This window comes from Anser brachyrhynchus (genome assembly GCF_964034855.1).
Source record: "Anser brachyrhynchus genome assembly, chromosome: 12".
Classification (NCBI taxonomy): domain Eukaryota; kingdom Metazoa; phylum Chordata; class Aves; order Anseriformes; family Anatidae; genus Anser; species Anser brachyrhynchus.
Window position 1 is genome coordinate 14038004 of NC_137707.1, and position 25981 is coordinate 14063984.

The 25981-nt window shown below is 48.1% G+C and overlaps 2 protein-coding genes and 1 long non-coding RNA gene across 4 annotated transcripts in view; 1 reads left to right on the forward strand and 2 right to left on the reverse strand.

Moving 5' to 3' along the window:
• Window positions 1-10864, reverse strand: B3GNT9 (UDP-GlcNAc:betaGal beta-1,3-N-acetylglucosaminyltransferase 9). Its single transcript, XM_080551890.1, has 3 exons — window positions 10554-10864; window positions 4146-4188; window positions 1-3400 (listed from the first exon to the last, which is right to left on the reverse strand). Exon 3 carries the CDS (start codon window positions 3334-3336, stop codon window positions 2089-2091), a length of 1248 nt encoding a protein of 415 aa, XP_080408016.1. The 5' UTR covers window positions 3337-3400; window positions 4146-4188; window positions 10554-10864; the 3' UTR covers window positions 1-2088.
• LOC308176321 lies at window positions 10861-17785 on the forward strand. Its single transcript, XR_013938227.1, has 2 exons — window positions 10861-10996; window positions 11574-17785. It is a non-coding gene; the product is annotated as an uncharacterized lncRNA (long non-coding RNA).
• The window catches only part of TRADD (TNFRSF1A associated via death domain), a 10822-nt gene continuing 2298 nt past the window's right edge, over window positions 17458-25981 (reverse strand). Inside the window, exons 2-5 of one of the 2 annotated variants that reach the window (XM_080551899.1) lie at window positions 25669-25820; window positions 21789-22066; window positions 19906-20092; window positions 17458-18556 (exon numbers count right to left, since the gene is read on the reverse strand). In XM_080551899.1, the coding sequence (XP_080408025.1) occupies window positions 18252-18556; window positions 19906-20092; window positions 21789-22066; window positions 25669-25810 (912 nt within the window). In that variant the 5' untranslated portion in view covers window positions 25811-25820 and the 3' untranslated portion in view covers window positions 17458-18251. Of the gene's footprint in view, window positions 18557-19905; window positions 20093-21788; window positions 22207-25579; window positions 25821-25981 lie in introns of those variants that run through there. The other variant, XM_080551900.1, reaches the window with a different exon arrangement.

A 25981-nucleotide genomic window follows, 5' to 3' on the forward strand; every position in this document is an offset into this window, starting at 1 on the left:
TGCCTGCATGCTATCTTTTAATTATGGTATAAATAACTTCCCAAACTGTAAACTAATCTCAGGTAATACGTTTCTGTACAAACTCATAAATACATACATATCACACACTTTAGCAGATGGGCACAGCTTTCTCCCACCACTGAGGCTCTGGCTTATTCCCACACCTTACAGAGCTCCTTGTGAAGCTTGCATGAGAATTTTGGATTTCAGGCTCTCATCCTGAAAATATCCCAAATCAGCTGATGGTTCTTTGATTTCTACATGGCCAGCCTTTCCATGGAAATACGTTAAGGCTTAAACTCTGAAGATTATGATGACATGTAAGGCTCTTTTAGTCTGTTGATAGATATTACCAGTACATTTTCCTTCACGTTGTGTGCATAGTTAATACAAGAGCTAAGTCCAGCCTGCAGCTGGATGGGAGGAAGGATACACCCAGGTCTGAAGTGCAGCTGTGCTGCAGGCTGTTTAAGCAGCTTCCTGGAGGTTCATGACTCTGTGATTGCCTTTGAAGCTGTGTGGATGTGTCCTCCTAGAGGGGGATGGCATCTGGGATACTCTGATGAATAGATGTTTTGTTGAGGGGGGAAAAATTGCAAAAGGATTAGCAAATACAGTATCAAAAGCGAATCCAGGCTCTTTGCATCAAGTATACTATAGCTTTTTAACCCTGATTTGGAAGGATTTGCTTCCCCTTTGATATCCATGTTCTGTTATGGTAAGCTGCTGCTGGAAAAACAAAATGCTCTGAAGTGCTCTGAAGTATTGACAGTTCTTTGAAAAACGAAGCAGTCCAGTGTTCTTGTCGGATGTTTAAAATATTTATGAAGTTACAGACTAACTGAAACACGGAAAGTCATCTACCAACAGAAAAATTGCTGTGCTGCCGCTTTTTCTTGCAATAAGTTTAGAAAGGCTTTTATTCTGAAGCCCTTTTGTCTGAAGACTGCTTTCTTCCTTCACATGACACCCGCAGCAATGTTGAAAGTCTTGGCTGCTCTTTGCAGCTGACTGTGTGCCAGGAAGAGCACCGAGGTCTGGAGGAACCAGCCCAGGCCATTGACAAGTTTTCCTTTGGTCTGAAGGAACTCTCAAAAGCGATGCAAGCAGCAGCTCTGTGCTTTCACTTTCACAAGCAAAAGGCCAAAAGGATCTCTCCAGACAGCTTTCTGAAGATCTGGATTACGTGGTAAGAGAGGTTGGATGCTGTTGGCAGCTCTGAGTCTTCACTGAGCGCCAGTCAGCGTAATGTAGAGTCTGAGCTCGCTAAAGTGCCGTAAACTGCTCTCCTGAGTCCTGACAGCGTGTCAGTGGGGCATGTCTTTGAACTCTTGTGTTGCTACAATTAATGAAAAATCAAGACGTGAAAAGGGATCAACTGAAAGTTCTTCTTTTCCTTTTTTTAAAGGCTCTTCAATGATCTTACCCCTTCCCAGTTATCTACTCATATGGCTTCTGCTCAGCCAGCTGTGTCAGCCCTAGCCCCCAAGCTTGTTTTCTTGTAGTTCTGCAACGTATGGGACTCAATTCAGTAGCTGTTCTTTTCTTCTCCTCTGAGGCTCACAGAAAGCCAACCAGGCAGTGATTTCATTTGAGCACCCACTGAGGACACCTGATTTCCTTTGCTCTAGTTAACTGTGTAGTTTGCTTGTTTCTCATTGAGTCTGAGTAATTCCAGCCCTAATCAAAGGAACAAGTTGACAGCGATCCTTGTGCTTCTTGGCCTCGTCTCTTCTTTCTCCTTCCATTTTGCACATGTCTAACGATGCTGAAACATCTCCCCAGACTGCGTTTTGCGATGTGTCTGTACACATTGGCCTGCTAAGCACTAGTGTTACTCTAATAAATAATAATAAATTAAAGATACTGTTAGGATTATTTGGGTACATTACTGGAGTAGGACCTACATGGTATGTGTGTGCAAATGTGGAATTTTGGCACATTTCTGCAATAGTTTTTGTTGTTTGCTCGTTGTAAATAGACCGTGCTAAAGCCCTCTACTTCTAAAGTCTGTTCATTTGGTTGCAAAAATTCCAGGTTCCCTTTCTCAGCTGTTTTACCTTGTGTTTTTGTTGCAGTCTGCCTGCATTATCTGAGGGGTGATGCCTGTGTTGCTGTTTGAGCTTTCCTCTTCCATTGGAAAGGCTTCTTCACTTGCTTCTTCTGAGTACAGGAAAGCCTCGGGCTGTGCAGCAGGTTCCACATCAGCCAGATCTCAGCAACTTTCAGACTGTGAACTACCATGAGATCTTTGTAAAAACAGGGCTCAAACGTCTGTAGGTGCGGGGCAGCAGAAGGCTTGACAATCCCAAAGGTCTTGAAACCTTCATGCAGAATGGGTTTGAGGTTAATTCTCTGTAAGCACATGCCCAAGAAGACATCGTCAATGGGGAAGAGTTCCACCTCTCTGCAAGCCCTGGAGAGCTTCCTCATGGTGCAGCTGGAGAGAAGAAAACCTCCTCCTCCTGCGTAGGCTGGGTAGATGCTGAGCCCGTACATGGTCTCTGGGATATAATATTTACTCTTCCGAACACGGATGGGCCGGGCGTTGTAGATGATGTCCCCAACAAAGAGGTCCTCAGCGGGGTTGTGTCTCTCGAGGAAGTCAACAATGTTCTCGATGTTAACAAAAACGTCAGCATCGCCTTTAAAAATAAACTTCACGTTGTGGCAGAATTCAGCAGCCCAGTTCAGGAAGTGGATCTCCTTCAGGGTCAGGTTGAAGAAAGTGTCCATGAAGTCCCAAAGTAAAATGTCCCGGTATGTCTGACTCTCTTGGTGCATCAGGGTCTCCCATGTGGCCAGTGCTGTCCTATTCCTTGGTGTTCCCAGGAGGAACACTCGCTGAATCTGCTCCCCGTTCACCAAACCCTCCCTGCCCCAAGTTTTCCGGACGATCTCCCGTCTGTCAAAGTCTTCAACTACCGATTTGATAGCGATGAGCAGAAAGGGACCTCCAGGTGTTCTCCTGCATTTCTTGGGCTGGTTGATGAGGAGGTTGAAGTTCCTGTTGTCCTTGTTTAGGAGATAGCGCTTGAAGTTGAACGCGGAATCGGCTGCTGGGGCTGGGGTTGTAGTTTGGACCCTGGCATTAGCCGCTTCTGTTCGTCTAACAGTGGGAATTAACTGGGGTCTGGGTGCTGTTGCCTCTGCTGGTGTGGGTCTCCCAGGTGCTCTGGGGTTGGGCAGTATTCGCTGTGTTACTGAAGGCTGCTTCTGGGTCGGCTCCTTGTGCCCTTTTGGGGCGAAATGCTCCAGCTGGGTGTAGAGTAAAGAGCAAAGTGCGACCACCAGGAGAAGGGTACAGATCGCATCCCCTTTGAGACGAACTCTCATTGTCCCCGCGGTCTTCCTGGGACTGCTAGAAGCTGTGTCTGAGCTGCCTGGCACCAATGTCCATCTGTAAATAAATGCGTGGCATGTCACCAAGGAGGATTTAGAAAACTAGCCAGCAAATATGTTTTGCTCATGGAAACACCAAGACATGTTAAGGAACTTGCTAAGAGATGCACAGGTCCCAAACCTAACTCAGATCCTAGTGCTCTGTCTGTGACTTGCTTAGGTGTAAGTCACCAAGAAATCATCCAACGTCCTGAAAACCACTCCCAAAATACACCACACATCTCTTTCCTCCCATGTCCCTCCCTCTGGAATGCATTTACCATTTCAGAGGCTTTTTGACCTTGCTCTTCCCAAAGCAGGGAATGATGGACAGTGCCATACTTCCATAAATCATTGGGTTTTAATTCCTTCTGACTTGGTAACTGGCTGCTGACGGGCAGGTTTTCAGTAGCTGGGCAATCACTGGAGTTTTCCCAAAACGCAGAGTGAACTCTCAAACCAACTATGATTTATGCCTTCAAAATGAATACATTAGGCACACTCTTGAATGCACATAGGGCCCTTTTGCTGCCAGTAATCTTTATAAAATATTAAATTGTTATAAATAACTTCTCTTCCATTAATAAGGTTAGAAAGGGTACAGGCGCATTGCCTCTGCCAACCTGCTCCTAACCACTAAGCAAGAGATGCACAAATAAATCCCAAAACACAGAAGCAAGGCAGAGACTAGCATTAGGAGTGTTTTATTCACATATGAGAGGTGAAGCTGCCTTTTGAAATACAGGATTTGATTCTCCACTTACACTTTTCCCAGAGATGATCTGTCTCATTCCATCAGTTCTTCAGCTGCAAACAAAAAAAAAAAAAGAAAGGAGAGTTACAAGAAGACAGAAAGCAGGATGTAAATCTAGTTCAGGGAGAGAGCTGGCTGTAGCCACACCAGCGATCTTTTACACTCTATGTGATTTACAAATCTGTCTTGCCTGTTCTGTATTAGTAGAAGATATGTTTGAAGGTATTACAGTTTGCTGTCATTGTCTTTGAACGAGCTGAGAGGATGTTATCCAAAAACTTCTTGAGCCAAAGCTGTCTGCTTGTACCGCAGTCTGTCTTCGCTTAAGGGACTGAAGCATTGAGGCAGGACAGAAGAGGGTGGAGGAGCCAGGACTTGTGGTTTTCTACACAATTTTTCCTGTACTTAACTGTTTTCAGCATTGTTAAACTTGAGAGCACGCGGGTGGATTCTCAGCCTCCAGTCGAGCCCTGTTGCCATCAGGCTGACTCACGGCTCCCAGGCAGCTACGGACTTGTCAGAATCGTGTATTCTGACCTGAACCAAGATTCTCTTTAGCTCAGTGGCACCCATTTTCAGCAAATCTTTCTTCATTGTCATGGATTGTGTCCCCTGCTAATTGTTTATTAACCACAATTTCTGTATCAGGCATAAGATAAGCTTTTTGTAGCTCAAAATGAGATTAACGAGCCTGTAATGATGAAGCGTTAAACAGTGGCACAGCCTTAGCCCCAGGATGGACAGAGCATTTCAAGATTTCTGAAAAATTAAAACTAATAAAAAAGTTGATTTCTTGGCCAGCACATTTAAAATTGTTAGATGCAGATTTCTTGGATCTCCGTATTTGAAAATATTTTGGTTTTTTTTTCATCGCTATTTAACCCCCTCTCCAAGTTGCTGTTGAAATGGAGAGCAGTGTGCCATCGCATGGTACCAGCTATCTCTTTTCCAAGCATAACTTTGCTGTACCTTCTGCTTCCCTCCTAGGCCAGGCAGATGTTTTAACCAGTCCAGCTTTCAAATTATAATTATCTTCAGCCTGGTGAAAGAGTCCCTTTGAATGCCTACAGGCTGTTTGCATGTTACGTCTGTCTTGTGCACGTTACCCTTGGCAAGTCCTGATTGTGGTCTCTGCAGCAACCTGCTGTGTGTCTCGTGTGCTAAATCATCCTTTATCTGTCACGACACAGTTCCCAGCAGGCTTTCCCTCAAACTACCTTCAATAGTTTTCCAGAAGCTGCAGGAAATGAAAGGCAAGTCCCACTACACCCAGGGCATGCCACTGAATTGGACCCGCTAAGGAGACAGAAAGCCATGTTGTCCCTCTTATGTGGGCACACATCAGAAGCAACAAGTTTTGCTGGGTGATATTCAGATACCTGAAAGAGGGACCCTTTCTCAAAAAAAAAAGTCCTGGAAACTAAAATTGAGGAATTTTTCCTACTTCTGCTGTAATGGGATAGGCAACCACGGCACTCTATAGCGAGCAGGAGATGCACAGCCCCTGGCAGGATGGATCCTGGCAGTGCTGGGATGTCTGGGTGTCTCTGCTCAAGCTCTTTGTAAAGTCTTGTTTCTTTCCCCATTTTAACAGCAATTTTTCTTCCCTTTTCTATGCAAAAGTTTGATCTTATTTCAGCTGCCAGGCTCCAGATGGTAATTAAGGAGCTGGATAAAAGTCCTGGCTCTTCACTGTGTTTAATTTTATCAGCTAGGGTTTGGAATAAAACGTGTGTGTCATGAAACTCATGATTTCCATGACTTACAGATTTATCCTGCCAGCATCTCAGGATCTGGCAATAAGGGCCCTCAAAAAAGCCAAGAAAAGCCCTAAATTGTTACAAGCCTGGGCTGATAGCCCAGATTTTCTTCTGTGTTTTCATTTATTGAAAGAAAAGAATCTGAAATAGCAACTTTCATGCTGAAATGAAGCAGTTCAGCGCTGAATATAGACATCGAGTTTTCAAAAGGAGTTGCCAGCCTTTGATGTGAATCCTTGATTAAATTATATGGGTTTTCCCGTCAAGGTTATGTATTTCCTTCTTCTGGAGGAAATGTCCTTAATTCTTACACAGGTGTCAGCTCTAACCGTGGATGTCAGTGTGGGAAAAGCTGTCCTGTCCCTCGCTCGAGAGCGATTGATGACTCTGGCATGTCCTTGAGCCAAAAAGATTATTCATCCTCCTTGAAACTGGGGAGAAAAAAAAAATAAATTTATGGGGCTTTCAGCAAATATTTGATGCCAGATAAAAGAGCACAGCAGAGTGTTTCTCAGCACAGCATCTTGCCACCCGTCTACATCCAACGTGGATGCCCCTGTGCATCTGGGGGTCTCTGTCCAGCTTGTGAAGCATCGCTGAGGTTATAAAGCTGCTGCATCAAACGGTGCCTCGGGGAGGCTGGTGTGATGGTGGGAAGAGGTGGAGAAGCCCTAGGTGACCCAGAGCACTTTGTTCCACAGGTAGTACAAAGCAGAGGTGAGCAGCCTTGAGTCCAAAGCCATCCCCCCTCGTCTGGTCAAGCCAAGAGCAATCTGCTGCGGCCACCAGCCTCCTGGCTTTCATTTAAGAGAAGGATTCTGAACGATGGCCAAGCAGTGCTGCTATAAAAGCAGTTAAATGATTTTAAAAAAATGAATAGAAAACTGCTAATCCTTCATTCTCAGTTGAATGACATGAAGCTTTGGGCTCATCCTGGAAATTTCCTTCTCTTGCAGCAGCTGTCATGTCTCCGTTACTTGGCGTTTCTGCTCACACGTGGGGAAAAGCCTCTGGATCCCGTTCCTGGATTTCGGTCAAGACGTCTTGGTGATTCTGGCACGTTGCTTTGTGCCTGGGAGCGTGGTGACTCAACCTGCTCAGCCTCGGGAAAAGCAGCTGTGGTATCAAAGCAAACTGAAAATGTCAAGGAAGAGGGTCCAAAACAGCAAAGCAAGGCTGTGTTGGCCCCAGAGCAGCTTGCTGCCCTGCCAAGCGTTCCCACCCAGGTCCTCTTCTCCTTCCTGAAGCTGGAGCGGCTGCTGGTAGGTTTGGGTTGTGCACCAAAGGGGCCGTGGTTGCTGACGGAGGTGTTTTACCCATTTCTCTGTAAGATGAGCTAAAGAAAGCGTTGGGGATCCACCACCACTGGCTTCTATGAGTTTCTGCAGTCCTCAGGGGAACGTGGAAAATTGGGGGTGTCGGGGGTGCTTTGAGACAGCACTCGAGGTTTTGGCTACTTCTGCTTTGTGTTTGTTGAACCTGTTTCATGCGAACAAGGCTCAAAACCCAACACTGGGGCCCTGCAGGCGGCAAGAGGGCTGTGTGCATGTCCCAATCCCAGCTTGTTTCCAGCAGTTTTTCCATCCTGGCTGTGCCTGCTAGCTGCCAGCAGAAGCTAGAATGGGCTTCCAGCAGAAAAGGAGAGTTGTGATGCTCTCTCTGCATCCCTGTTCCGTCTCCTCCATCAGCTCTGCTCTCAGCAGAAGCGGAATCATTTCTGTGCAGCATCTCCCCCACGTTAAATCCACGTGCCGCTGCTCACCTCCCTGCACAAAGTGTTACTGCTTCGCTCAGCCCTGCTGCTCCTGTCCTGCTGTGTGAGCTCCCAGGGCAGGTCCTGGAGGACCTCACAGCACAACCGGTGGCAAGAGGCTGTGCTCGGCAGTTTTGCAACCCTGCCTTCTCTTCCAAAGTGACACCAACTGGCTCTTGTGCTGGGAAACCACATGTCCTCGTGACCACGTCACCAGCTGCCCTGTGCATCAGGTCCTGAGAGTGCTGAGGACCTCCTGGTCCCCCGTAAGAAATCTGCTCCTTGCTGCGAACAGGTTTCTGCAATTTCCAGGCTGTCTGACAGCTACTGGGGCTTCAGCAGCAGGTTATTAGATTTTCGTTTTTCTTTAAGCCTCGCCCTCCGTGCTGTCCCTCCCCTTGGCGCAGCTGCTGCCCAGCTCTGGGACCAGGCTCCCCCTCCGCAGGCTCCGTGCTGGGCAGAGAAACAGAGCTGCCATTCACCAGCGCTGCTCCCAGGTGATGCTGGGTTTCCTCCAGACCTTCCCCTCCTGCTGGCAACCACTCTGGCCTCCGACAGCCCCTCAGGGTGCCAGGAGCATCCCAGGCTCCTTCAGACTCCTGTTGCTCCAGCTTATGCTCCTATTAGTAATCCACACCACCGGATTAAATTAAATACATTGCTGAACAGGCAAATGCAACGAGCATGTGTTTTTGCAGAACAGTTAGTTGTTTTGTTCCCTTTGAGTTGTGCCAGGCTGCCGTCCTCCTCTTGTAAAGTAATTAGAAGTGAAGTGCTAATGCAAAGGTTTCAAAATCTCAGCTGAGTTATCTCGGTGCAGGGCTTGCCTGCATTTTTCATCCCATGGGTGCCTGGGCTTTTTAGGGTGCCTGCAGGAAAATGTCAGCATCCAGTCCATGAAAACATGCATGAAACAACTCAGGTTTAACAGTTTGAGCTGTTTTTGTAGCCTTCAGAGTGAAAAAAAAAAATACGGCTCTGTGTTAGTTTGCAGTCTACAGTTCAGTTTCTGTGTCTGGGTGTCACGTAACAAGCTTTTGTCTTGCATGGGTTCTTTTTTGATCTTGTTTGTTTTCCATAGGCAAAAAAAACCAACAACAAAATCCTCAATGTTGATGTTGTATGTGGGTTTGGTGCTGGACATGTCCCTTGCCTGTACGTTGCTGGGTATTTGTGAAGAGGCCTCAGCTGGAGCCCTAGACTCACAGGAGGGATGCTGAATGATTCGGTCGTGCCTAGAAGACAGGGCAGGCTGAAAGGCAAGAGCTGCCCTTTGGCATGTCGGTTAGTGCAAAGCCCCAGAAAAATGAAGTAAGAAAAACAATCGCTAAGCTGCCTAACCAGAAAAAAGAGCCTGTCTCGTTCAATTTTAAAGGCTATAAACAAACCAAGACCAGGCTGGAGGATTTAATTAGCTGAATGTCTAAGCGGAGCTTTCCCAGGGCTCAGGAGCGAGAGCCAGAGCCGGGCGAAGGCAGCGCAGGGCCGCCCATTGCTCTGCAGCCCCCGGAGCAGGCACCAGCCCCCCTGGAGCCCGGCGCTGGGTCTCTGGGTGTCCGGCCACATGCTGGAGCTGCTCAGAGGTTTTTGGCCAGTGCCACGGCTGCTCGTGCCCCGTGCAGTGTCACCACTGCCATCGCAGCACCTGGAGGCAGAAGCTCTGCCGGTTGCAGAAGCGCGGGTCTCACTCCAAAGGCCTCTTCCAACTTTCCTGGCAGAGCTGCAAATGAACAGATGGGCTCCCTGCTGTTGCAAGACAGGAGCCCTTATTTATCTCCCTGCTTTGCCCCAGTCCTGAAACATGTGGTTTCATCAGCTTCCCAGCTGGCCGGCCCCGTTTTATCGCAGCCTCTCCTGCCAGCCTCGCTTTGCGACACCCGTCACGCGTTGGCCTTGCAGACAGCTGCTCAGTTCCCACCTCTTAGCTTCCACCTGCGTGGGGGAAGCTTTTTGTCAGGTATTTAAACTGAAACAGTGGAGAAACGTCAGAGCTCCTGCTCGGTGCTTGAAGGCTGGCATTGGAAGCTGAGGGTTCCCAGCGAGGGACCTGCAGCATCCCCGTGGGGAACGGCGCGGTCCCATGGCCTTAAATCACTCAGGTTCACGTGGCGTGGTTTGAGAACAGCACCTCTGCTCATTTAAGCAGCGCAGGAGGAGAATAACACCTTGCAGGCTCATGGTGGGGTAAGGAAGAGCCACATCAGAGCAACCGCCCTCCTCTCCCCGCCCTTCGCTTCTGACAGATCCTTTCCCTGATGTGGCACCACGAAACAGCGATGACAACGCCTTGGCATGGCCCTCCTGGTACACCTGGGCACAGCTGCGGGAGGGGCTTCACGCTGACCTGCTCCACGAATTTAAACCCGATTCCCAAGGCGTGAGCTTATCACAATCTGCCAAAAGCTGTTACAAGTCCTGATCGGTGACTTCCTGCCTCACTGGGACTGAACTTTGTTTTTCTGTCTCTTTTTACTTAAACATTCCCACGTTTCGCTCTGAGCACACAACAGCGTGACCCCAGGGAAAGCTTCGTGTCCCCTTGCTGGAAGGAGATGATTTGCAAACGTAACGTGCTGCTCGGGGCTGGGAGAAAGCCCTGCCTCGCAGCACTGCAGCCATTCTCTAAAGAAGCCCCAAACTTTCTCCTGTAAAAGCAACTGAAAACATGCAAAGAAAGTTCTTAAAGTAAAGCTCAACCCGTGCAGTATGGGGGAGTGCATGTTCGGAGCTGCAGCAGCTCTGCTGCATGTTAGCGATTTTAATTGGGGTTTCTGCACTTAAAAACATCTCCAGACCCGCGATGCAAAAGGAAAAGCTGGAGGCAGAGGGCAGCGTGGCAAGGAGGAGATGGGAGAATCCCCCCCGCTCGCAGCCCAGCTGCCCCCAGCCCCTAACAGGTACTTACATCCCCCGCGATCGTGCCGATCCTGCGTCCCCCCAGTAGTGTCCCAGCAGCGGGCTGCCAAGCAGGCACATCTGGATGCCGTTAGCGGGAGACATTCCTCAGACTTCAAGCGAAACCGAGGAAATCCTCACCGAGCAAAGCAGGGCTGGGGCTCTGTTTCCACCCGAAAAGCCCCTACGGCTCCCCACGCGTGTGTGGGGCCGGCGGGGGCTCAGCCCACGGGGCTCCCTCCCCACGGGCACCGGCCGAGCGTCGCGGGGCGATGGAGCGAGAGCGCCGGGGAAGGAGCTGGGGCTGGTTCCAGCACCGACACGTGACGTGGCCTGGGGAGCGTGGATGTCCTCCAGCCCCGCAGCACGGACGGAGAGGGATCGGATGTGGTGCCGGGCTGGGGGCTCCCAGTAATTCCTCTCTTTTACTCCTTAAAACAACCAGAAAAATGGGTAGGTTTTTTTATTCTAATAATAGTTTTGTTGTCATTTGTTTTTTCTTTTGTAATTTGGCGTTTTTAAATTTTTAATCCCATTGTGATTATTTACTTGGTAAAGGCTCAAAATTAGAAATTGAGGTTTGGTTCAGGTCAGAAGGAAAATCCACGCTGGGGTTGTTTCTTCCTTCTAGTAGGAAAGCAATGGGAGGTGCGGGGGCTGAAGAGAGATGTGAGGGTTCCTCCCAGAACACTGAACCAAAAACCCCACTTTCTTTTTTTTTTTTTTTTCAATTAATTTGAATTACTTCAATGCAAAATTTTATTTGCAGCCAAATGTAAATGGCCGTCGCTACCAATCTGACTGCATTTGCACTATTCCCTATCTCTTGGTTTCTCTGCAATGGAAGCACCAGCCCTTCTTCCTCTTCCAGGTAACAGCCCCTTTAGTATGCTAAGTTTTTCATTTACACCAAACTTGTCATAAAAACGGGCTTTGATCTACTTGGTTGGTTTCACAGTTACCTGACGGTTTTTCAAACTTAATGTAATAATGCTTTTTTAATAAGTGTCTGTATTTTTTTTAATTCCAGCTCACATGTTTTGCTTTATTGAACGCGATGTCACTGGGAAAAGACACGATGTGAACAAGTTTCCGGAGAGCAACCCTCAGACCCTGCATGTGGGTGCTCCAGGCTGGGAAAGCTATTTCCTCCTGATCTGCAGCTGTTTGACACGTAGCTGCTCCTTGCTGAGTAACGCAGCTGATGAGAAACCTCGGTCATAAATGTTACACACGTTTGCACTTTCCCTGCGCCAGCTCAAGGTAGATTTCTCAGTCTCCTCTGTAGCAGCAGCCCCGGGCTGTTTTCCATCCCTCCCCTGTGTGACAGTCACGGAGGTAAGGGCTGTCCTCCTTTGCTCAGAGCTGTGGAGCCAGGGGAACCGTTCCTTCAAACCATCGGGCTCTCACAGCCTGTGTTTCCACTGCATTCCCCCACCCAGGTTTTGGGACTTCCTGCCCTTTTCACGTGGCGTTGTGTTCATTAACTGCACCACGTACCAGATGTCTTCCCACCCCCTATAGCGTCATATTCCTGGAGGTGCCAAGCCATGCAGTTGGGGTACAGCGTTGTAATTAAAGGGCTGATCTCATGATTAAAATACTGCCTGAGACTTAAGTGTTTTAGGGTGAAATAGTGCTCTGCTCGAGTTTGTAGCAGAAGGAATTTCCCCGAGTTCAGCCGTCGGGTCAGCCAGCGGCTTCCTGTGCAAACCCACTGGAGAACACGTGAAGTCCAAGTTCGTTGCCTCCCCACCCACAGGGCTGGCAGCTTGTGAGAAAGCTCACTAAGAGCGAGGATTACAGTGGGATTACAGTGATGGTGTGGGCTTGGAGGAGCCCCAGGGACATAATGGCACTGAAAGAAACACGGGGACTTCCGCCGCACGTCAGGTTTGGGACAGAGCTCCTCTCCTGGCTGTATTTGCTGAAAAGCTTCATCTAAGCAGTAGCTGGAAACTGAAAAAACACGGTGGATTAGCTTGGTTTTGACTTGAAATCGGAGCCATGAACTTGTAGGTGGGCCACCAGCCTCGGGGTGTCCCTAGAAACGTGTGACTTTAGGCAGGACCCTATTGTGCACCCAGCAGCTTCAGCTGGATGCTCCTCAGACAGCTGACGATACCCGACGTGGTCAGAACTTTAGCGAACCCCTTTCTTTTTATGACTCCATTAAGTGTTAGAAAAGAAAGTTTCCAAGGCTCTTTTCATCAAAACTATGTTTATTTATAAAAGAGAATGGAAAAAAATGGACCAAAGTGCTTTCTTCTATAAAAGACAATACCGTGGAGGTCGAATGCTTTAGACCTGAGTATACATGGCATCGCAGCCCAGAGCTGGAGATGGCTGATCCAGATCTGATGCTGAATATCACGGAAATTTGGAATTAGAAGGTCAGCAAAGGATTTTTCCGCTGATGACTAAGGGACTTAACCACGCATCTCCTACTGATTTCAATTAGAGATGTATGGCCAAATCCCTTCACTGGCTTTAAAAGTTCCAGCCCAGTTAAATCCAGAGAAGAAAAATATATAATTTTTTGACTCCAGGCCTTAAATTGCCTCACCAATTGGGCCCATCTCTGTGCAAAAGACAAATGGCCAGACCCTCAGCCAGCAGAAAGCAGCGTACCTCACAAGTTCCATTTATCCGCTCCAATGTGGGTCAGACTGCAGAAATCCATTCTAGTATTCCCTTGGTTTTGGGTGTACAATAGCAGAAGTTCACAGCTATACCAAAGTTTTGTGTTTAAGTAATTGAATTTGGAGCTCCATGATGCTGCATGAGCTACTTTAGGTTCTGAGTCGGTGGGGAGCTGCTGTGGTGCAACTCAGGGGTGGCACTAAGGTACCTGTGGAAATGGCAGAGGTGAGACAACACGGTCACCCAGGCAGCAGGATGTCTTCTCAGTGCTGAAGAAGATTTTGAAGTGAATGGCAAAATTAACCGGTAAGGAAAAAAGCACAATTTCCTCACACTGGAAGAAAAATCTTTGCCTGGGGCATCTTCAACACCAAGCACCTATGACTTCTCTGAACAAGTATTTTCCCTCAGCCTACACACTCTTTGGCCTTAATAGTTTTTATATCTTGACAGCGGTGCAAAGTTTTCTGCCTCAGTTTCCCCCAAATCTTGAAACAGAGACAGTTCTGAGACTTCCTAGCTATGAAACTCCAGCAAACTCTGTCTTACTTGAAGACTCACATTTTTTCATAAAGCTCGGTAACCTGCAGTGCTCTGACATCAGCATCCCATTCTGCATTAAAAATAATCCATGTGTCTCTCTTCGACTGTAGGGCTGAAACTGAAAACAGAAACCTGGAAAGCATTGCTGCAAGCTGTCACTTGACATTCGTTCTTAATTTGACTTGCTGCGAAAATCTGGAAGTAAATTTTATGATTTCTTTAAGTTCTGGCTCATGATTTTTAAGTGCTTCCGATCAATAATGCTGAAACCCTTTCCTTGTTTTCAAGTCAACTCGTCCACTGCAAGCAGTTGTGGCGTATGAGAACTGAAGCTGCTAGGAGCGAGCACCTTCTCTACCCCTCTTGATTAATCTGCTGTGATTGTGCATCGTCATCCTCAGCAGGTAAATGAAAATCCACGGTGTTTTTAACAGGCATGTAAGAGGGCTAATGTTTTACTGACTCTGCCCTCCAGTGCACTCTGATGTTTTTTTGTGTGACAATTTTGGATCAAGGTGTTCTCTGAGTTTTCTTTATCAGAAACCTCATATCAAAGTCTATGCGGTGAGCACTTTGACTTTCACTCTCCTTTCTGTCCAGTTGAACACTAGCTCAGCTATGCCAAAACAAGTCATTCAAATTCTCCTTTGGATGCATCTTTTATTCCTTCTGGCAGACTGAAAGGAGCCTCCTTCAAATGTGAAACACTGCTAAAGCTACAAAAACAATCTCTACCACAAAAAAGCCCTCTTGGATTCCTTCCTGTGAGCGTGTTTTGGCCTGGTTTCTGCTGTTTGTTTTACATTTTGTCTATTTCATTTTTTTTATGTAGAACCGATTAATATCTTTATTTGCTTTTAATGTTGTGTGCTGGTTTGATGCATGTTCAGTTCTGCTTCCTCCCCAGCCTCCCCACCACCTAATATTTTTTTCAGGCACATCTCAATACATAGAGAAGAGCTGTTATGGGATGAGGTCAAATTCAGCTGCAGCACTGCTCATAGCTTATCTCACACAGTAGACAAGAAGGAAAACAATCGAGATGGGAAATGTGGTCTGCACGAGTGCGCTCCTCTTTCAACAGCCTGGCAGGCAGGTAGCCACCTGGGATGCTTATTAGAGCCCTTGGGTCCAGCGTTAAGCGCTGAGTTTCCTGGTGTAGTAGCCAGTAATCCTCAGCTATAACTCTCTCCAGTTCTGCACATTGCTTTACTATCGGAGGTAAAGAAGACGTGCTTCTAATTTCTTCGACAAATCTCTGCTAATCTTTTTTTGTTTGTGAGTGCTTCTTCCTATCCTGCGTGGTGTAAGATCCTTTGTGCAGGCACTGTGGTGTAAAGCAGTCCAGTCTTCTGGATTAAACAGATGTAAGTTCAGAGTCAAGCCATAACCAAATGTCAAATCAATGCAAACAGCACTAGGTATTTGCGATCAAATTTATCCATTTCATCAGAAGGCACTTGTGAAAATTGTATTTATCTATGCTTGTGCCGAATAATACTGAAAAAAAAACCACATCTCTTTTAGCAGGAAGGACTCTGCCTGAGACCAGAATCAAGCTTACGTAGCATCTAACGTATGGCTGATGATGATGACTGCTCACTGAAAAGAAAGTATGAAACAGCCCCTGCTAAGGGTCCTAAACCATGCCACGTGCTCAGCACAATTCCACTATGGAATATCAGTGGAAAACCCTTTTCCTTTGCATCTCTGCAATGAAGGTACCTGTGAATGCTGTTAGAGATGATGATATTCCAGAAAGGTTGCCAGAAGCGCCAGCACTTAATGGCACTTTTGGGAGGGAATCTGTGAGTAAGAGGAAACACATATGCCAAGTGCTTGCAGAGTAATAAAATGCACAAGGTTTGCATTAAGAAGAAAAAAAGAGCATTCATGCTTAGTCCTCTGTAATACAGCAATAGCAGCAAAGCAAGTTTTTGGACTTTAAATAGATGCTGAAGAATAACTCTCATTTTGAGCATTAACAGATGATATAAAAGCCAGCAGCTCACACCAGTGGGTCGCTGTCTTACAACTGTATATAAACGTGCACATGACTAGCTGTAGACTGCAAGCTTAGAAAGAGTCGTTACAAGTGAGACAGCAGGCTGTGCATACGATCTTGTTTTCTAAAAACATTTTTTGCAAAATCAAGAGCAAATCCACTTGCCCTTTAAAGTATTTTTCAAGTTTCTGATGTGTCTTTGTGTTAAAGTTGTTGGTTTTGTTGTTGTTGTTTGGTTTGGTTTGGTTTCAGGGGGAGGAGTTCTTCTTTTGTTCATACCATTGGCTGGCTGGGTTGCTGCCAAACAGAGTTTCCCAGCCAGGGCAAGCTACGTGCTTTGAGGTAGGGTTCCATAGCAGCCTAAACTAATGAAGGTTCAGCATCACTGTGCTGGTCCCTCACAAACCTGGCAGAGGCACTTGCTTCCTTTTGGGTGGAGCACTGGTACTGCTGGAAGGGAGAGGACAGGACACAGCGGGAATGGGGAAGATGAGGCTGCAGCAACACTAACTTACAATGACTTAATAAGATGCCACGGGGTTACAGTCTTTGTAGAAATGGTTCCTGCATGAAGTCCTGCTTTCTTTGAAGCTAAGGGCAAGATGGAAACAGATTGACACCCTGAAAACCTTCTCCCCTTCTCTGACCCCTTCCATTTCCTTTCTACACAGTGTATGTAACCTTGGGGATCCAAAACCTGCAGACAAGTGCCAGGTTCCTCAGGTTATGCTCAGGTTGTTTGAAGCATGCGGACCCAGACTGGATAGAAGCTGGTCATCTAAATCCTGCTGATGTGAGTCTTCAGTGAGCTGATGCTCTCAGCATGCATTTTGGAGAAGGTAAGGGAGCAACACCAGCCCCATGAGCTCAGATCTGAGCCCACACCTGAATCCAAGTTTGCTTTTCTCTTTACTAAATCACAGCTTTGACTCCAGCGAAGGATTAAGAGGCGAGTTGTGGTTTAAAAGGCCATCGGGTCTTGTCTATCTGAAAGCTGGTGCTGTCTTGACTGCCAGTGGCCTGATACTTGTGTGTATGCACAGGCTTTGCATGTGCTGGCAGAGCCACTTTCTACACCTGACGTAACTTCCGCTGGTTGTTCCCATGGCTGGGAAGACCAAAGAGGGAGAGAATTAACAGGAAAGTATAAAAAAAAACATATCAGGAAAGCATAAGGAATATGTCAAAGGTAGTCAGGCTGTTTGCTGTGCTTCATGGGAACCATGTCACACTAGAAACTTTTTGCTCTGTGCTTTCTTATAGGCAAAGGTAAAACTCTGCTCTGTTGCAGTCTGCATCAACACACCAGGAGAGAGCAGGCTTATCTCGCTGGAACTGAACGCACGAGTCGGCCCTGGGTTTTGGGTGCCTTCTCTGGTAAGCAACATTTTCCCCTCAAAACCAGGGCAGGTAACTCCAGGCCCAGGAGCTGATGCCCAATTGTCACACAGTGACAACGCGTCAGGGAAAGACTCGGTGCAAATCCTGACCCTTGGGACACGAGGAGCAAGCAATCCCCTCTGGTGAACTCAGCAGACCGAGGGCAGGTTTTTAAGAAGTGAGTGAAGGCACTGGCAGCCAGCTGGTCAGAGGGGCTTGCTCAGCTCTGTCGGCTGGGCTCAGGGTGGTATCTGATGCTGCAACACACCGTAGAAGAGCAGTTCCAATCTGCAGCCCATAGGGAACTTGCTGACTGAAGGACTGTGTATTTTTCTTCCAACGCTGTGTTTTCCTTTTCACAGATGCAGGCTTCTTCAGACTGGTGGGAAGAGCTGAATGCGATCTAGTCAATACATTATTGTTCACCACAGTCCAGAAGGAGCTGGGAATCTTTTTCTGAATTTCAGCTTATCCATATTGCTTGTTCGGTGCCGGAAATGTGTTCTACAGCAGTGATATTGTGCCCTGTGGAAGATTACAACTGTCCCAGGTAAAGGCGAATCTTCAGGTGGCGAGATGTGGGAAGGAGCTGTGCTGGGGACAGATGCACGTGCCACAGATGTTCCTTGTCTGAAGAGCAAAGAAGGAAAATGATTAAAAAAAATGACTTTTCCTTTGTCTTTACTCAGTGTCATGCCTGAGGGCATAAATGTCTTCAATATAAAAATATATATATATTGCAGCTCTCCAGGTGATGGCCCTGGGCCACATCTGAAAAACACCAGTGGTGTCTGCTTCCCATAGGAATTCTCTGAGATGCCTTCCTTGCTTTTCTCCTTTTCCTCCCCTCGGGCCCTTTAACTTGTCTGGCTGCTTCACTCTGAAGGAAGGAAGTCAGGCTGAAAGCCTCTCTCACCAGTTCATAGGAAGGTAGTTGACTTCTGGAAACAGAGTGAAATAAGGAACGTCAGAGCTTTGTGCTGGCCTCTGTGAGCACAGAACCTCTCCTCCATGGCACTGCCACCGACACAGAAACCTGCGGTGATTTTCAGGGCTTTACATTCCCAGACACTGGCAGCAGTCTCAGACACTAGCTAAAGCAAGGAAGCCCTCAACAATGCCACTGCCCTTTGGGCTCTAGGAGTCCTCATGGGAATGGAGGCCCAAGAGCTCCTCGGCCAAGCTGGTGAGACCATTTTCTTCCAGGGCTGCGATCAGTCGTGCTATTGTGGCCTTCTTCCCCTCCGACTGGATAAATCTGAGCAGCAGCTGATAGGCTTGTTCATAAAGTCCCTCTCGGTCGTACTCGAGGGCCAGGTTATCGATGACAGGATCTCGCAGGGCCCGGCAGTTCCTCTGCAAAGAGCGACCCACTTGCTTCCATTTCTTGGACACAAGCTTGGCAAATTTCTGGTGGTCGTCTGGGGTGAGTGTTCTGTTGGCTGAAAGGAACAGACAGCAGATAAAATATAAGGTTTCATGGCTGATGTGAAGTAGCCAGGGCCTGCCCAAGGTTTACTCGTTTTTTGGTGGAGCAGGGAGTGTGTTAAGGATACAGCATGTTATTAAACAGCTGTGGAGCTGCTCTGCTTGTCCACTGGTGTTTTAACACCAGGAGAGCACTGAGTTGGGAGCAGAAGTGACAGCAGAGAGGCTAAAGGGACCAGCTCACCGTGGGCAGGGGCTTGTGCACTCAGCAATCCTCCTCTGCTGGAAAGGGAGAATAAACCCGAGTCAGTCTCCCCACGTAGTCTCCCTGCTCAGCATGTATGAGCTGGACGTGTCCCCTCAAGGTCCCCTGGGACGCCCTGCAGTACTTGTGCAGAGAGCAGGCGGGAAGCAGGGCGCTGTTCACACCGCTCTCCACTTTTAGTCTGTGATCCCTAGGGACAGTGGTGTGGCGTGGGTGGCAACTTACCTGCTCCCAGCCATCTGCCCTGGCACCCCTGGGCTCCCTGCCTGGCTCAGGTCTTTCTCCTTCTGAAGTCTTTCCATGATATCAGGGCATGCGGGCTTGTCCCCACCCCACAAGCTTGTCACTGTCTATTTTCTCTTTTTCTACCCTGGGATGAAAATGCCTTGTAGTTTGCCAGAGGTCGCTCTTCTCTAATGGAAATCCTCTTTATTTGTTCATCCTCTTTATTTGTTTCAGCCTTTCAAAAACAACTCAGCCAGGCATTTCTGACCAAGGCCCCCTTCCCCACCTAAGCATCCTTAAAATACTGAAACAGAGACCAGGAGCTCAGCTGTTTAACACTGGAAGCTGTATACACAGTTTAAACACACTCAGAAAAAAAATAGGTGATCTCAAGCTAAAACTTCTGTGTGAGACTATCTCAAAACTGTCTACAGTGGACAGACACCAGAGACAGACAGACAGACGGTGTGCCTCAGAGAGCCTGAGCTAAGCAGTCCCTGCTGAAAGCGGGGCTGGTGACTTCTATAGCAGCCTTCCCAGTCTGATCCAACCCTGTGCTGTTGACTCACCTCGACCGAGTGACGTGGAGGGAAAGAAAACTACTCTGTAATTCGTGTTTCAGTATTAAGGAGCTTTAAAATGTGAGGGAGCTGGAAAGGGACACAGACTCTGAAGCATCTGGCTCTGAGTCACCCCAGGAAGAAAAGTGCTGAGGTGTATGGCAATATCTTAGTACTATTCCACCTCCTTCCTTACGGGGTGCTGCAGATCCTTGATTTACCTGAGGTAGACCCCAGTATGAACATTCATCCTCCCTTTTCGCCTTGTGGCAGGGAAGACCGAGGGCTCTCTGGCTCAGTCCCAGCCACTCACCAAACTGCTGTCCCTGAAAGAGGAAGGTGACTTGCGGGGAAGGAGAGCTGCCTTGGGAAGGTAGAGACGGGGAGTTCAGAGACGCGCAGTCCTTTGCAGGCAGGTTGTTGTTGATGTTCTGGTGAAGGATCAGGCTCTTCAGATACTCCTCGAGCTCGGTGATCTCCTCATCCCGCAGGCGGTCAGGCTGTAACGCAAACAGCGTCAGTGGTTGGGGCCAGGATCGCCGCCGTGCAAAGCCATCGGGGTTTAGCTGGAAGGCACCTTGTCAGCACGGCCTAAGGTGATGGTGTTGAGAGAGAAGCAGTGAGATGGCTGCAGCTTGGGTTGTAAATTGGGAATCGAGTGCGATAATCTAATGGAGTTCTGGCCATAAATGTGTGAATTTGAATCTGTAATGGGATATGAAATAGGCAATCTCCCCTGGGTTTCTCACTGCTCACAGGTTGCACTGAACTGCTCCTAGGTTGGGTTTATTTTCAGCAGCCCCCTGCAAGAAACAGGGTGCACCACAGGTGGTGGGGCTTCTCTGATTTACTTCACATGAGGGTCAGACCCACAGAATAGGGTGGCCTGATCTAACAGCTCATGGCCACCAAAGCAGGCAGCTCCTGCTACTCCCTTTCCCTCTGCCTGCCCCTCCATTACATAAGTTTTGCTGTTCCTAGCACTTTCTACATCCTCTGCAAGCCAATTTTTCTTGCTAACCAAGACCTCCAAAATAATCTGACCTCCAAAGAGGTCAAGACAGGAGAAAGAGGGCAAAGAAACAAGTCAAAGCACATGGGGAGAGTCGAAGTGGGTGAGCGCTGTGACTCGGTTCAGTGTTTAGCTCATGTACAAGAGGTTGGTTCCCAGCACTGCACCCAGCCAGTGACTGATCTTTCTCACTGCTCTGCTGTTAGGCAGTGGTCAGACTGAGTCAGTTGTGGGGAACAAAATAAGCCCATCTCTTTGTCCAGTCAGCTAATTCAGCAGAGGGAGGGAGCAGCAAGTAGAACTTAACAGGGTTTGTGATATGTGTTTGGTCCTGGGCTGAATGGTTTGCATTTCATCTCCGTGCCTGCAGAAAAGCACCCTGTCAAAACACCCTCTCGTGCCTAATCGTCCCAAGGAGTCGGTGACCACCTGTTTCTGGGGATCATCGAGAGGGAACCAGAGCTGTCAGGTATTGCTAGTTCCAGGTGGGAAATATAAAAGGAGAGGAGAAAGGCAAGGAGTTTAATCACATCAAGTGCCTTGGTTTTGTGGTGAAATGACAAGATCCCACTGTTCTTGCTAGCAGGATTAGCGTGCCAGTGCCAAAGCATGAGATGAGCAAGATGTTAGACGTTGTCGCTGAGAGAGAGACATCGCCCTCAGAACGGCAGCCTTCCTGCTGGCAGCAGATGCTGCCTGTCCCCACTCTGTCACAAGCCCTTGGTGCAACGTGCAGAGCGTCTGCAATCGTGCTCATTTCTAGGAGCAGTTGCCACTGCTGCTCAGAGGAGGAGGTGTGAGAGGCAGGGGAGGAAGGTGCTGGGCAGCGATTGCTCCACACAGGACTGCTCTCCTCCCTGCCAGCCTCACAGGTGTGTCAAGACACGTTGTGCCTTCTACAATTCCTCATCTGAGTGGTGATAACAGCCACACTAGCTGAGCCACACAGACTGCTGTGGTTTAGCAGAATCGCTGTTGGCCAATTTAGGTAATGCTATGGCCCTTCCAGGTGAGTGCACAGATCATTTCTGGAGAAGGGCAGAGCTGTTTCTCCATAGTACAGCTGAGAGCTGAAGGATGGAGAATTCAACAGCCCAGCATGCCGCGGCAGAGCAGGATTTGCAACCCCTTCTTGCATCCTGTGCTACTCATTGCTGCCTTGCTTCCCTCCCTCTCCCATTCACCTTTTCTCTGTAGATACACTCCAGGCAGCGATCCTCATCCTTCAGCATGTTGTCGAGGTGCTCGTTGCCAGCCTTCAGCTCCATCTCTAGAGGCACCGTGGTCATGGCCAGGGAGAGCTGGAGGTGGTTCTGCAGGGACTCCTGGAGCACTCCTTCCCGGTAGCTCTGCAGGAAGCGGCGGCAGTTCTCCTGCTTGCAGAACTTGAGCTGCACTATCAGGTGCGGGTGGCTGCAGTGCACTTTGAGCATGTCCACACCATTCACGCTGCCGGTGGAGTCTGGCAGGGAGAAGCGAGCAGAGTCACTATCCAGGCATGAGACAGACAACCCAGACCCACTCCCATCCACCACCAAGCCTGCAATGGAGTAGCTTTCGAATCGTCTTCTCTCCATGATAAAGTCCTTGGGGATGGAAAACCTGTATGCAAAACCAAGAGGAAAGGATTAAGTTTTTGCTGCTCTGCTACCACAAATCCCCTGAACTACGGTGTTCAGCTGGTGCTACACTCCAGGTAATTATCCCAAAACAGTCTATTGGGGGAGTTTTTAAGTCCAAGTTTCCATTGCTAGGACAGAAATGGCTACACTAAACAGGTAGCACAACAGAGGTGTGCATCTTACAGATGAAAATGCACAGTTCAGCTCGGTGCTCAGCCAGATTCCGGTCCCTGTGACTGGAGTTGTGTGCAATGATGAAGGTTCTGGAAAGAGACCTAGTGTTTCTTCCCCACTCCTGTAACATGAGGTAGCTTCTGTCTGGCTCGGAGCCTTCAATGCATCTCACAAATAGCAAATGACAGACCCAGCTACACATGACAGACCCAGCCACAAGAATTTTGGCTGCTTGAGAGTGGACCTTGACTAGTTTAGCCTCTTTGCACAGAGAATTAATTCACGGTAAAATGTCAGCAAGGAAAAGGCAGGGTTGCACCCTCTAACATTAGTGCAGGGGGAGCATGAGAGACATGGACGAGAGAGAGAGGTCAGGGCTTTGTCCTTCCTTCTCCCAGCAAAGTTTAATTTTGATTAGCCTTGTACACTGACCTTGTCTCCACAGGGATTTTGTATGCTGATGATGAAAGTTTAAAGTATGTGTTTTTCTCTTTTTTTTCAGCAGAGTCCCGTGGGAGGCTGGCTATGGCTGTACCACTTCCAGACCCGAATTAACCTCCTGGCCTGTCGTTGCACAGGGCAGTACGGCTGTATCAGCGCAGACTGGCAATATATCAGGTATTTCTAAACCACACATTAAGGCATTATTTAGATGTGCCCAGGGGAGACTTAAGGCAAAGCAGACCTGTGTGCTCTGCGTCGGCTGGGACAAGCGACCTGGCGTTTAAAAGTCTGTGCTAATGGTGGCTTTACGGGGTTTACACAGGGCTGGTTGCATCAGAAGTTTTAGTTTGGACTAGATGTGTGACTGGGACTCTGCACCGAGGAGAGATTTTAATTCCGATTGTAATTGCTGATCAGAAATGTCCTTTTGTTTTTATTGGTTCCTTCATGCCTTTTTTTTTTTTTTTGTAAGTGCTGATCAAACGAAATGTACAGGGCAAGAGGGCTGGGGAGGGAAAAGCTGTACAGACATGGAAACCTTTATGAATGGTGTACAAGACAGCTATTTCAAAAGAGAGAGGATTTTGCACTCATTTCTTCATGAAACTTCTGACAGCTTCAGATTTCATGTCCTTTTTAGGTCTGAATGAGCATGGTAGCATTTAACATTTTTGTGGGCTTTCCTTTAAATGTGTGAGCAGATTCACATTCCAGTGAAACGAAGCAGGCATAAATCGAGCCTAACTGGACAACTGTGTCAAGCTCCCTGCTGTTTCGTATCTTGGGATCAAGCTGCAAGACGAGCTGGGCTGTACTGGATAAACTAGCCAACTTTGCTAGACTGATGACTGCCAGAAGAAATTACAGGACAGCTGCACAAACCCAACTAATCAATATAGGCTCAACTGTATGACAGGTAAAGAGCACTGTGAGAGCTGTTCTAGGTAAATATGATAAACTCTTCAAATTAGTCTGCAGTCAGATTGGTGCAAGGGTAGATAGAGAAACGTATTTTCATTGCCATCTGCATCTCAAGGCCTTTTTTGATGTAAATACTGTTAAGTACAGTTGAAGTTAATGTAATTGTGGTTGTTTTTATCAGAAAAGAACTTCTGCTGGCTATCACTCGTTTAAAAAGTAGGCTTCTCAAAGAAAAAATCGTGTTTCTCTAGCAGAAATTAAAGATTTTTTCGTACCAATTGCAATCTTCTCCTCTCCCACATAAATGTGTTTAAATAAACATTCAGAAAGCAGGATAATTCACAGGACAGTCCAAGTTGGAAGGAAGCCCAGCAAGTCTCTAGCCCAACCTCCTTTGCGAAGCAGGGTCAGCCCTGAGGTCAGACCAAGCTGCTCAGGGCTTTATCCATTCCAGTTTTGAAACCCCCCAAGGATGGAGAACGCACAGTTGCTCAGGGGGACTTCTTAACTGTCCTTGAGGGGAAAATGTTTGTCCTTATATCGAGGGTCTGCCTTCCTTCTTTCAGTTTATGCCTGTTGTCTCTCATCTCCCATGCACCACCACAGAGAGTGTGGCACTCCCTCCCTGTAGGTATGAGAAGGCTGGTGGTAGGTACCCCTGAATCCTTCTCTTCTCCAGGCTGGATAAGTCCAGTTCCCTCAGCATCTCCTCACCTGGCAAGTACTACAGCCACCAAGCATCTTGGTGGCCTTCTGGGGAACTTGCTCCATTTTCCCAGTGTCCTTCTTGTACTGCAGGGCCCAAAACAGTGCGGTATTCCTGATGTGGTCTAATGAGTGCTAAGTAGGGGAGATAATCACCTCCCTTATTACTGTTGGCCTTCTTTGTTGGCAGGGTTCACGTTCAGCTTGCTATCTACAGAGACCCCCAGGCCCTTTTCAGCAGAGCTGCTCTGCAGCCAGCCCGTCCCCAGCCTGTTCTGCTGCTGGGGTTCTTCCTTCTCAGGGACCAGAGTCCTTCTCAGGACCGGAGTCCTTATGAATTTCATGAGGTCCCTGGTGCCCCATTCCCCCAGCCTGTCCAGGTCTCCCTGAATGGCAGCCATGCCCTTGAGCACATCATCTCGTGCCCCCAGTTTGGGGTCACCTGCAAACCAGAGTTCTGCTGTGAAGGGAGATGCCAGCCCCTCCGCGTAACTGGGCTTTCCTTCCTGACTTGGCTGCCCCCGCAGGCAGCGTGGGCACCTGAGCACAGCACTGGCAGATGTTTCTGAGCATCAAGATAGATGCTAAGCCCCGCAGTGCTGCTGATAACGAATCTCTTTCCTCTTTTTGTCAGTTCATCTCCTGCTTGCTCTCTGGCTCACCAGCAAACAGACTGTGTGAGACTGCTCTGCATGAAAGCAGAAATCTCTGAAACATAGACTGTAAATCCTCGGAGAGTCTCCTTTGTAGCCTCCTAAAGAATAAACAAGCACAGTGCATGGCTGATGCAGAATCCTGAGATAAGCTGAGGTGAGACCTACAGAATTACGCCGTAGCCAAAAGAAGAAACCTTCTCCTGACTACAGCCCATCTAGACAGATTAATAACTCCAGGAAATGGGCACAGAGCTGAACACACCCAAGTGCTACAGCAGCAATGGGTTCACCAGCTGGAGGGCAATAGCTGGCCATGCTGGTAGCCCATCTCATTTGCAAGGAAGATATGTTAGCACGAATGACAGCAAAAGTTTTATATCCCGTTCTGTGTCCAAACTCAAATCCCAGCCCGAACCTCAGCGCTCCCCTCAATCTGGCAACAGATTTCCTTACCCGTGTGTGTGAGATTAAAGAAAGGCATGGCATTGCTACGTGAAGAGACGAGATGGTCAGTCTGCCAAGGTATCAGAGAGGACGGGTACCTGCTAATGCCAGCTTCAGTGCCTTGAATACGCTGGGTTTCTTCTGGGAGCTTTCGTAGAGAGACGGCAGAGCGATAGTCTTGCACGTTGACTGCAGGAAGAGGTAAGCGCTGCCAACCCAGGGAGCCGAGCTGCCTGCCATCTTCAGCACCCTACAAAATCACACAGCTGAGCTGAGAGACCCTAGGGACAATGGCCTGACACCAGGTGCATACAGCAAGCAGTAAGCACAAGCATGAGGGGATTACAGGGATCCACCCTGACTTCTAGAGGAGGCAGCAATGTTGTTAAAGCAAGTGTAACCTTTAAGGAG